This window comes from Callorhinchus milii, unplaced genomic scaffold (assembly GCF_018977255.1).
Source record: "Callorhinchus milii isolate IMCB2004 unplaced genomic scaffold, IMCB_Cmil_1.0 Scaffold22, whole genome shotgun sequence".
Taxonomy (NCBI): Eukaryota; Metazoa; Chordata; class Chondrichthyes; order Chimaeriformes; family Callorhinchidae; genus Callorhinchus; species Callorhinchus milii.
This window is the reverse complement of record NW_024704763.1, coordinates 174,090-187,064: the sequence shown is the minus strand read 5'-3', so window position 1 is coordinate 187,064 and position 12,975 is coordinate 174,090. Positions and strand designations below refer to the sequence as shown.

General features: G+C 38.1%; 1 protein-coding gene across 1 annotated transcript in view; it reads left to right on the top strand.

The window, feature by feature from the left end:
- Nucleotides 1-12,975, top strand: part of ntrk3a (neurotrophic tyrosine kinase, receptor, type 3a) — a 150,142-nt gene that overhangs the window by 50,364 nt on the left and 86,803 nt on the right. The window contains exons 2-3 of the mRNA XM_042343066.1: nt 68-142; nt 3,496-3,567. Coding sequence (XP_042199000.1) covers nt 68-142; nt 3,496-3,567 — 147 coding nt within the window. The remainder of the gene's footprint in view (nt 1-67; nt 143-3,495; nt 3,568-12,975) is intronic.

Sequence of the window (12,975 nt, the reverse complement as noted above, 5' to 3'; positions counted from 1 at the left end):
TTTTTGAAATAAACCATCTTAAGTCATTTATCAATTTTAATTTATTTCTGTATTGAATGTCTTACAGATACATTGAGAACCAGAAGAGCCTGCAGACTTTAAATGCTTTTGACATGGAACCTTACATTGGACTTGAGAATCTGTAAGTAAGTCAATAAAATTAAGATGTGTTAACTTGAGTTGCACTGAGCAAGTGTCCAGGTTTAAAGTCCAGCAGGTAATTCAAGAAGCTGGCAAAGGTGCTTGTTTCACTCAGAATGCTCTTGAATTCTGGAAACAGCTTTTAATTAGAACAGATTCTACCCTTAAAAGCATTACATTAAAGATGCTGTGTTGAGCTCTGCAAGCATCAGTGAACTGGTCACAATTTGTATATTCTATTTGATTTGAGTTAAGGTGACAACCCATTAGATCTGAAGCTCTGATATAACTAATATAATTCTATAAACCTAAACTTCTCTGAGGGGTTAATGTTTAGAAGAAAGTCCCTGCCTTATCTGAAGTCAAAATACCTTTGTATGAAGGTATTTTTTTGAGTCAAATACCTTGGTGTGAACTTCCACGTTAAAAGATTGATTTCTGTGTGGTATAAAACTGAAGACGGAAGGTTTCTACCTGTGCTGAGTGAGATGATCCACTGGCCCTCTACAGTTGTGCAGTGCAGGTGCAAAAATATGACCATCACACAATTTATGCTCTTGATGGGTTAGAGTAAGGGTTGTAATATAAGAACAAGTGTTTAGATGATTATGACTATTTCCTCAGACACCATATACTGTACATGGCAACTCTAGTGGAATGCCACGGTTTGGCTCAGCCTCTGTGCTATAGCTAGACAGACAGAGGCTTCTGCACTCATCAGGTCACCACTGAAGTCATTACTGCATCTTGCCTCCTGCATAAAAAGTGGAGCAGCGTGACACAAGAACCCTGCGCTGAACCAGGGAGCTGTACAGTCCCTCACTTAGCCCAGGGTCAAGACTAGGCTGAGGAATGAAGCCGGTCTCTTTTCCTTCTGTCTATTAACAGACTGTGGCAGCCTATCAAAGTTCAGTGTTGAGTTCATAGCTTAACTGGCTTCAGGTTCAGGTCTATTACAGAATCAGCACAAATAAATGAGTTTGTGCATTGACAGGAGATGATAGACCAAGGCTAGCATTAGGCAAATATTAAACACTTTTCTGGTCTGTAGTGCTGCACTATTTCCTTGTAGGTTTAAAGAATGAAAGAATGTCGTAGGTTGCAGATTTCTTGCTGTGGACGGCAGTATCTCCGCAGATCCTGCCCGAAAGCTGCACTTGACCTTTATTTTCAGCCACTATGCCACAAATCTCTGGAACTCCTTGCCTCAATCCTTCCATCTTCCCCCATCTTTCCCTGTCTGTAAATCACACCAGCTTGTGTCTGACATTGTCTCTAACCTGCTTCATTGCCCAAAATGAGGAAACACTGTTTTTTACTTTAATGAGTTTAATTCCATGACTTCACTTCACTACTTGGTTCCATGTGTAACTCCTGTGGACAATAATCATCCACAGCAGCTCATCCTACTGTATTTAGCACTATATTTGCAGCTGAGAACATTTGTATATCTAGACCTTAGGTGAGGATATGCATTGGTGAGGATGGATTTCTGACTAGTGTCAGCAGCACCACCAGCAACAACAACTTGCATTTATATAATACTTATAGAGCATTTCTAGAGTCCTAGGGCACTTCACAGTGGTGGAGACAGTCACAAGACAGTTTTTATTTGTATTTTGACCTTTAAAAATAGAATTATTTTTCAGAATATAAAAGTTTGCACCAGGAATGTGAGATTCTCAGCTTCGCTCATGGTTTAACCATCAGAGTATTGGAATTATAGTTCTTCAACAGTTCTGTTCACAGCAATAAGGATATTCTGATATTTAAGATACAGCATAGGGAGTAAGCACTTATGTATAGAACCAATGGAAATGAGGGAATGTACTGGAGAAAAGACTCTGAGACCTTATTGAAGTTTTCACATCCTACATGGTGCAGAAATATAGAAAGTATGCTCTTCTGAGGGGGAGCTAAACTGGTTCCAAGGTGACGTGGTTGGCAAGCAGCACAGCGGGAAGCTGGCCTGACAATGCTCTCGACAGCAAGCTGTGCAGGTTTAGCTGATTAAACTCCAAAATTCCAAAGCACACTCTGGAGTCGACAAGCTTCAGTTCTTGCCAAACTGCACTTAATGCTCTCCGAAATTAGGTAAGGGTTTATTGTAAATTAGGATTTACATAGATTTACAGACTGTACAGCACGAAAACAGTCCATTCAGCCCAACCAGTCTGTGCCAGTGTTTATACTCCACCCACTCCTTACTCCCTCACTTTTCTATTCCCTTCTCACTGTGTATATCTGTAGATAAATATCGATGGAGGGCATTCCTCTGGGGAGAGAGTTCACATTCCATACATAGGAATTCCGTGTGTAGGCAGCATGCATGGAACTTGGTTTGGTTTGGATACTCTTAGACATAATGATGGGTTTTCACTTATGTCAAAGTTGATCAAAAAAAATAAAAAGATAAGTAGATAATAATAATCCTTTCATTTGATATAGCGCCTTATCACATTGTCATGATGTCTGAAAGTGCTTCACAAAATATACTGTAAGGTGAATTGACTGTACTTTATGGGTGAAACAATGCACTTAGAAGAAAGGTCAGATTGCATTTGAAAGCACCACCTGGATCATATCGACTCAAGTGTTGCCTTTCCATATTTTTGAATGTGCAGAGCTTGCTATTGAGGGCATTTTCTGATGGGTTGATGTTGTGTTGGGCTGTGTTGTCTTTATATTCTCTTCATTCTAAGGTAAAAGGGAAGGGAAGTAGCAGATTCTTTTAAATAGTTTTATACCAAGAGACTAAGAGGCTTACAAGATCAGCTGGGTTGACGAGCTGTCCTTTCATCTTTGTTCGGAAGTCACTTCTCTTCGTAAGTGCCTGTCTCAGACCCAGATCCGACAGCTACTGCACACACTGAGCTAGCAAAGTAACGCACAGTAATGCACTAATACAGGAGAGTGTTGACTGGCTCGAGGCACAATTCTTTCTGACACTGGCTTGGTAGCTCTTGAAAAAGTGCCAAGAATGTTTCAGATTTCCAGGCCCAATCTATTCTCTATAACAGAAAATACAATAGCCTGATCCATGTCTCCCACTGTACATCGAACAAGACTTCAGTCAATCGAATTCAAGGTCATTGCCATGAGAAAAATTGATGGAATAATCTGTTCATCTTTTTATACTTTAATCTGAAGGAATCCAAATCTAGTTTTCATTTTTCACACATTTTATTTTCAGGTTTAAATCTAGTATTATCTCACTATGGAATTCATTGTCAATATTTAATCCTTACTGTGAATTCATGGTTTATCCAAACCCATGGCTTGATACCAAGTGGGAATAAATCACAATTATTAGCACAGAGAGTTTGTAACCTTCTCATTTGTTCTCATTTCCAGGACAATCATAAATTCAGGACTTCGGTCGATCTCTCCAAGAGCATTTGCCAAAAATCCTCACCTTCACTACATGTAAGTCATCATAACCCGAGACTGGATTTATGGCGGATTCCATCTTGCATGTTTGAATTCAGATGTTGAGGTAATAAAGATAATAATTCTCTGATGAATTAAAGGAGTAATCTGAGTAAGGACAATCGCAAACTGCTTCTCTTTAGACTAACGTCTCTGAGAGTTTAATCTTAGAAAAGAGCACTAATGTTTTTTTTGTACTATAAGAAGTGCTAATAGAGAAGATAAATTAATTACCTTTTATCTATGAATAATGGGGAGACTAACTAATAGATATTCCTAAAGCATCAGCAGTTTCTGATGGAAAATATTATGATGTAAATATTTGATGTAGTGGAGTCCTGTGCCAGAGAGAGATATATAACCATAATCAGTGATTAATATCAGGACAAAGAAGTGAAAGTGAAAAGAATAAAAAAAGATAAATAAGAAAGAACGTTGATAAATGTAGTGCATATTCTTGTACTATATGACAAATCTACATTACCTTTCTCTAAGTCAGCTGGTTCTTTAAGCAGGTGGCTGTTGAATCCAGGGATAGATTGAGTGCCAAAGACAGAAAATCATTGGGGTTTTAATTTATTTTACTTATGCTGGCGGTATTGCGAAGGCTGGTAGTGGTGTGAAATAGAACCTCAGTTTGTTCCTGGCTGAACATAGGTAGAGTTAGGGTTCAATGGAAACTGCTGCTAGCCAATCATATGGTTTTCACCTTGTGTCAAGGCTTCATATGCTGCTGTGGGCAGGCAGTCAGGCCACCCATAATCTCTTTGATTATATAAGCTAAGTACTGGCACCTTACCCACTGCACACTAAACTGTTGTATGAATATAGGTGGAGTGTGCAAACTACAGTCTTTGTGTAGGTTGTGATTGGGGAAATTGCTGGATTAGAATAGGTAAGGACTGCTGTGTGTATAATGTGCATTATCTTACCCAGTCCCAAGTGCATCTACACTAGAATTAACAAGAAGTTACTGTAGTTTTGTCTGTTTTGTCTCAGTATCTCAGTTTAAGGCTGCATAAAGTATATGTGTATTGAGTGGTGCATCTTACAATAGTAGGTTACCCACGGTTAACGTATTTAGTTACTTTCTTCATAATTTCACCACAGATACAAGCTAAAGTTGTATACCTCTCGTACTGTACAAACACTATAACTGTATAATAAATCTTGTGGTTATAAAGTTATTGATTTTATTGTATTTGTTTCCACACTAATTGACTACTTTACAGCACTGATTTTAGAAGTAAATAGAACGGTGTATTGCAAACCAAGGGCCCTGCTTTGTTATTGTGTTAGATATGTTCTGGTCATCAGGCAGTCCTGCTCTGTGTTGTGTAGAAAGTCTGATCCCAAACAGAACTACAAATGAGATGAGCACTCTTCAGTAAACCTTGGGGATAAATTCCACCAGGATTGTTGATTAATAATCCCTGGTTTAGTTATATGTGGGCACACGGGTGTCCTGTGATGTGCTTTGATATATTTTTCTATGTGAAAGATGCTTTTTGTGTCCCTGCTGTTGTGGTCGACTGCAGCAACAGCCATTGGTGATTTGGCTGAATTGGAGCTCAAAAAATGAGGATGTGGTATTGATTAGCAATATGAAATATTTGCTTCTATATATCAGACCTCTGTCATTGTATGTTACTATAATAATAATAATCCTGAGGTTTGATATAGTGCCTTATCGTGTTGTCAAAGCTACTGAAAGCGCTTCACAATATATACTGTCAAGTGGATTGATTGTATTTTGTGGGCAAAATGCGGCAGCCAGTTTCTGCACTGCAATGTTCTGCAAACACCCATAGATTGAGTGACTAATTTTATTTGGGGGAATGTTGGCCAGGCCATCGGAAGAGAGAAACTCCCTTCACTTTTCGAACAATGCTGCGGGATCTTTAACGTCCACCTGAACAGCCAGACGTGACCTTCGCTCAATGTCTCATCCAAAGGATGGCACCTTCAACAATGTAAAACACTCCAGCATGGCATTGGAGCATCAGCTTAGACTATGTGATTCCACATCTAGACATGGAGCTTGAGACTGAGAGACCAGAGTCCTACTATGGGCTGACATATGGGCCCATGATGAGATGATTAAGAATTGGAGTTGAGATATCCATCAGATTTTGTCATTACTTCTGTTCATTCATTAATTTGGAAAGTGTTTCAGATCAAGGAAACTAATTATCTGTCAAATAGGCAACTGAGTGGGATGTAAAATTCCACCTTCCTGCAACTTGTCAGATTGATAAAGCACACAGCACATGAGTACAATTCATTTACTTTTAGACAAATAAGGTCTTGACAAAAGGCATAGATTTCAAGGGTCTGATGCATATCAGCACAAAGAGACTTTTTTTCCAATAGAACCAAAACAATGAGAATTTGTAAGTCTGTGTTTATTTTCTCAAATGGGTTCAATTAACCATTGAATTACACCACAGACTCCTAAATCCAAGTAGATTGTAATTTGTTGCCCTTTTTGTATTGGACCATTTACTTTTGCTATTTACATTAGAAGTTGGTGCACTATTTACTCTTGCTCAGTAGTATTATGTTCCCCCACACATTACACATGGCTATGTCACTTTATATGGCAGGAGATGATGGACTGGTCCAAATCAGACTGCTGACCGTAACTCACTTGAAAGTTTGCATGTTCTGATTTATTGGGCCATGGACATAACTTCTGTCCCATGGCTTCACCTCATGAATCCTCTACACCCACCAGTTCACTCACATCACAGTTTCTCATTAATTTAGTAACAGCTCTCACCAAATTTCAGATCCTGAAATATTAATGGTGCAAACAGTTTTAAGTATAGATTCTATACTGTGCTTCAGTCAAGCACTTGGCTTTGACTAGTTTCTTTAAAGGAAACTTTTGATCTATTTCTTTGATGTTTTTTCTCGAATTTATTTTAAAATATCCCCATTTTCATTAACATGCAGTTAATGTAATAACATTGAGTTGTTAGTGCTACATTTAATATGAGGAAAGGACGATTTGCTGAAGCTATCTGTGATAAGGAAGCTGCTAAGATAAAGTGCTATTCATATTTTGTAAACAGGCACCATCAAAAGCTCCTTTAATAAGAGAATCTTTCACTCTGATTGTCATTCCTTACCTGATACTGAATTGACTGAAAATTGTCGTTTCAGAATAGCTAATGAGAATCATCCTCCAGTGAGATCATTCTAAAGCAGGCATTAGGATGAGGGATGATTAAGAAAGCTCATACTTTCTAAAACAAAACTGAAATAACAGATTAGAATTTCATTTGTTTTGGTCAGTTGGGTGTCTGACATATGTTGAAACTCAACACCATGCTTAAGAGTATGCAAATCAAACCACTTCCCTTCCTCCACTCCCCATCCCAAAGAGGAGAGATTAGGATAATAATAATAAATAAATTACATTTGATATAGCACCTTATTACGTTGTTGAGGCACCTCAAAGCGCTTCACAGAATGTACTGTAAAGTGAATTGACTGTATACTTTGTGGGCAGAATGTGGCAGCCAATTGCGCACAGCAATGTCCCACAAACAGACATGGATTGAGTGACCGCATTATAAAAATAATAAGTAAAATAATCCTGAAAGCTAATGGAGGATTTTGCTAATACCAAAGGGTGAGAGATACTCTGTTTCATAATGGATTCTAGGATAATTAGCACTTTGAATCTGCAAGAAAAGGATGCAGATCTTTGAAGATTGACAGTAATAGACTAAGCATATATTGTCTTGTGACATTGAGAATAGATGGATAAACTCATCCTCCAATTTTCCAAACTATATTGAGTTTGCCAAAACAGCGTACAGGCATGCCTATTGTTGCCGAAGTAGGCAACTGTAGCTAGATATGCTGAATTCAACCCGTTGACTGGTAAAGGCTTAGTGTTTATGGAATGAGCGTTGTGCTGAGATGATTGAGTGTATCTGATGTAAAACAAGGCTGGCGTTATGCATTTTTCATCACTAATTTAGATAAATTACTGGTTTCAATGTATCTGTCTGAACATTGCGGCCAATGACAGTGGTAGATACACTTTACATTGTGAATTATAATGAAGGTAAAGGTTTGGCTGGTGCAATCACCATTTTCTATAGGTGCTGAGTCAGACATTAATGGTAGCTTGACACACAGTACACAAATAATAAAAGCAAATGAAGCAATGGAATAACATTGTCCAAAGTGAGGTAATGCTTCCAGCTTTCGTCAAGCCTTCACCAAAGTGCAGAGATCGATCAGTAACTGGGTAGATAGTAATCCACATCTGCCAAATGCTTTTACGTATAGTGACTGCTCAGTAGATTTAAAGTATTTTACAGAAATGCATCATTTGATTTGATATTTAGAAAGTAAAGGAAAAAATCAGCTTTTGAGCAAGCTAAGGTGCAGGAGAAACATTTAACTGAGATTTTGAAAACTTGTTACCCATCGTGTATTCAGATAATGATCTGAAAGAGCAATTACAGACTTTAAAGCCACAAAGCAAGCTTTGGGTCTTGGATCTCAGTGCAGTGCGTCAGAATCGTTTAGTTGTGGTTCTACCACATGACATTCACAGATGACTGAACCTTTGGTCAACAACAAAAATGCCAGTTTAGATGTTAAAGAGTGGAACTGACACTTTTATGGCAGCACATTGACCATCTCCTTGCTGGGGCTGTATTGTCCGAAGACTTGCCTGCAATTAACTCAGTTTGTAGCAAAGCCAGATTTTTGTAGGCATTGATTGTTTATTAGTGTGATGTCTGACACATTTAACAAAAAAAGTAAAAGATGTAAAATTCCAGCTTTATACTTCTTTCAACACTGTTAGATTAAAGCAGTCAATCGTCATTTTCCATCACAGCTCATTGGCATGGGATTTTAATTTTTAGCTCTTCCCTTTCACTTCAGATTGTACACTTTTTACTAATGTGGAAACCAGCCAGATAGCCTGTAGCTCTCTATCCAGATAGCCTGTAGCTCTCTATCCAGATAGCCTGTAGCTCTCTATCCAGATAGCCTGTAGCTCTCTATCCAGATAGCCTGTAGCTCTCTATCCAGATAGCCTGTAGCTCTCTATCCAGATAGCCTGTAGCTCTCTATCCAGATAGCCTGTAGCTCTCTATCCAGATAGCCTGTAGCTCTCTATCCAGATAGCCTGTAGCTCTCTATCCAGATAGCCTGTAGCTCTCTATCCAGATAGCCTGTAGCTCTCTATCCAGCCAGCCTGTAGCTCTCTATCCAGCCAGCCTGTAGCTCTCTATCCAGCCAGCCTGTAGCTCTCTATCCAGCCACTAGCTCTGAACCTATCTGGTATATATATATATATATATATATATATATATGGCTTGTATATCAATATCTGACAGGGCCTCTGTATCCGTACGCCTTACTTTGTTTATCTAAAAGTATCTAAATTATTCTCCAATTAACCAGCTTTATGGTAAATTGTAGCTGTTTGAAAATTTTGATATCAATAATTGTCAGGACATCATCACATCCTATATTCACGTTCATTCTTGTGGTTTTGAGATGGTCAAATTCTCAACTGTTCAATAAATACTCTTGACCCTGTATTGTCTTGTCTATCTATCTGTTCTTGTCTATTGGTATCTTACCATATATCTTCCACTCCCATCTACACAAATCGACTTGAATTAGAATGTGGTGCAGTGAATGTATATTGGAATGGCGTAAATTGGCCCATAAATCAAGCACACAGCACAAGAATTTAAATTGACTGTTTCAGCATCTAATTCTCCCTTTACAAATGTCTCTGATCTTTAATGTGCCTGCTGGATTTCAAGACTGATGGATTAACAAGGCTTGGTGTAATGAGCTGTGACTGATTACTGTGTACTTTTAGCTAGTTAAAGGTAGATTTATCCCATCCTATCCTGCATTTTAGTACTAACCTTTTCAGTACTGGTGTGAGGTTTTCAGAAAGCTTGAGGCTCATATTGTTATCCCCCAATATTCATTTCTTGTGTATAGTTTGTGGCAGCTTGATCAATGGAAGCTGGTGACCAGGATGACTAGAGCAATATTGACAAAAGTTTGTCAAATATAGAATTGCAATAACAATCCTTAACAACACATCAGTATGTTTTATATTGGAATTTGCTCATGTTGGGAAAACTGGAGATGAGTTAGTTTCTTATTGACTATCAGTGTTGATGATTCTGTTTTAATTAATGAAGCTGCATTATTGCTGGTAACACAACCTAGAAAGAACAGCAGACAAGTATGTCTAGGTTATCTAGGAATGGATCTCACTGCCGTTTTCTAGGAAATGAAGGGATTTTTCTCCTTTCTTAAATCATCTTTCCTATTCCTTTCTATTTTCTCTATTTTCTGTGTTTATTTTTTTTCTTAACTTATTAAGTATGTAATTTCAATACTATGCACACTCTTCATTTTGTTTAAACCCTAATTTGTAGAATGTGAGTCCTGGTGTGGGTTGAAGTATTGTTTCACTATTATTCAGTTATTTGAAACATTTCATTCACTTTCTTTCCTTTGTTTTGTGCTATTCCCTGGGCTGTAATCAACCAGAACAATACATCGAAGATTAAAATGCTAACGAGAACACATTTATACTTCCTCGAGGCCTTTGATACATAGGCTGCAATGATGTAGAACCTCTTAACTTATTTTCCTTTTAGAAATGACCTATTTATGAACTTGTAAAATATAACTTATAAATGGTCCAAATTGAATTCTAAATCAAATCAAAATGTAAGTGTAGAAACTGCAATGAATTATTTAAACAGTGGGTTCGGTTCCTTTTTACTTGTGGCCCAGGATCTTTCTTTAACAAATGGCTTCCCTTTTGGGAGGTTAATTGGCAGATCTTGAATTATACTTTGTGCTTTCTGATCTGATTATTTTCTGTACTGTTTTGGATATTGACATCTGTTTCACCTTGTGTTTGATTTTAACTTGCTTCCTTGTGTGAGTGTGTGGCAGATTATGGTTGACTGTATACAAGTAGTGAAAGGTAAACTCCCACCGTTACTTAGAGTCCAGCACCGAAAGATCAACCTGATGGCTACAGAATTTTTGTGTAGCTCAGATAAATATCTCTTCTACAAATCCAAACCTCTGTAATATCCTCATGTTTGATACCAGTCATGTCTGAAAATAACAATTTGGAATTCACTGCCAGAAGCCATGATTGAAGTAGAAACCATCAATGAATTTACAAGGAAACTTGATGCATACATGAGGCAGAAGGAATTGAGTAGTATGGAAAGGTGCTGGGAGACAGGATTAGTATGAGTGGAAGCTTATGTGAGATATAAATACTGACATGGACTGGTTGAGCCAATTGGTCTGTATTGGTGCTGTACTGTAATTCTATGAAAGTATATTTGCAATTATGCTTAGATACAAGAACATTTGGGGTAAGAAACGCCCATTCGGTCTAGAACATTCTTTCCTTTAATGTGATTTTCCTGATTTACTGAATCTCCTGAAGGAGGCAACAAACCACAGGGAAAACTGAAAAGAAGAAAACCTCATGAAATTTCTCTCCAAATCCAGAGATAAGATGGGGAAATCCTACCTATATGACACAGTTTTGTGATACAAGCAATGAAGTGTCAAATGGTGGGGAAATCTATGTCGGCTGTTTTATTAAGAAGAATACACAGTCATCAGATTTAACTCTTGATAATCCACAAATTTGGTCTGGAGTATAACTGTACTGGCTCTTACTAGGTGCCAGATTGTTGCATGCCTCCAGCTTTGATGATATCTTTAGTTATTCCCATTACTTTCGGTCATTACATTGTGCTCATGGAAATGATTTAATGCGAAAACCCAGGCATCAAGTCTTTAATCCTTAACCCATCACCTCAACACAAGCTCATTACCCCATTAAATCTAACCATGAAATATTAATGCAAAGCATCTGCTGTTTGCAGTGCTGACACTGACAAAAATCCAGAGATGTTTATACAGGAATAAAGTGGCTTCCAGCCATCAAGACTGATATAAATTCAATTGCATACACTTTCCCAACATTTTGCTCGCAGGAGTGCTAGCTCAGAGATTTTTAAACACCTAAGGATTCATTTTTTTAAATAATCAATCAGTGCAGACACATTTGCTAATCAGGTTGTGGGTTGTTGCAGGATTCTCCATCTCACATTACAATAAAGTTTTAAAAATAGAAACTGCATACTAGTGTGCTCTTGTGATTGGAAGATTGATTTGACTTAAACTTCAACTACAACTCACTGATTCAAAAGTTTTGTTTTTAAAAAAAGTGAATGTATTTTATAAATGCTCTTGGCAGTGTTCTCTGTTCTGAGTTGATGTACCAGACTGGATAACATCCAGTGGTTATTAAGATGCAGAACAACAGCAGATGACATGTTACCCAAATACCCGTAGAGTAGTTTAGTTCAGAAAACAGAAATAGAAGGTATGCAGCAGCTGGAACTCGATCCACTGGGGGATGGGGAGCCAGGGGTGCTCAGCAAGGATGGGGCTAATAGGCTTGTAGAGCCTAGTGTGAGGAAACACAATGAGCTGCAGAGTTCTGGAGTGTTTGAAGTTGTGAAGAGAAAAGGCAGGTAGTCTGGTGAGCAGATAGTTAGCTAATCTAGCCTGGACATGATGAACGCATCGATTAGGGTGTCGGCAGACTGGGGGGAAGAGGGGGAAAGCTGAGGGGTTCACAGTGCAAATGTCAAGTTTAAAGGACAGTTGCGAGTTGAATAAAGCACTGAGGTTCTGTGCATGCTTGCGAAGTGGAATGTGCATCCAAATACGTTTGCTAGCATTGCCTGAGGTTAGAAAGCGCTGACGGTAGCCAAGTAGGAGAGCCTCTGTCTTGTCAATGTTCAACTGAAGAATGTTAGAGCTTATCCAGGACTTGATGACTGACAGGCAATCAATCAAGACAGTGGTGGTCAAGCAATTAATATCACTGCGCTGTGTAACATAGAATAATGAATCCAACTCAAATTTTCTTTGATACGTTGCTCTTTAAGCAGTTGATTAATGGCTCAAATTCTCGCTTGTAAATATTAGTCCTTTTCCATTTTCAATGTCAATATTTCAAAATTTATGAAATATAACAGATCAAACCATAGGACATTTGTTTGCTGATAACACAAAAATAGGGAGTGTAGCTAACGAAAACGATTGTAAGCAACTTCAGGGGGACCCAGACAGATTAGTTGATTGGGCAGAGAAATGTCAAATGAAATTCAATATGAGTTTATGCATTTTGGGAGGAAGAATAAGAACAAAAAGTATATGTTGAGTGGTAAATATTAAAAATGTGGAAGAGCAGAGGGACTTGGGGATTGACGTATATAAATTCTTAAAGGTGGGACGGCAGTTGAACAAAGCTGTAAAAACCCTAATGGAACCTTAGACTTCATAAAT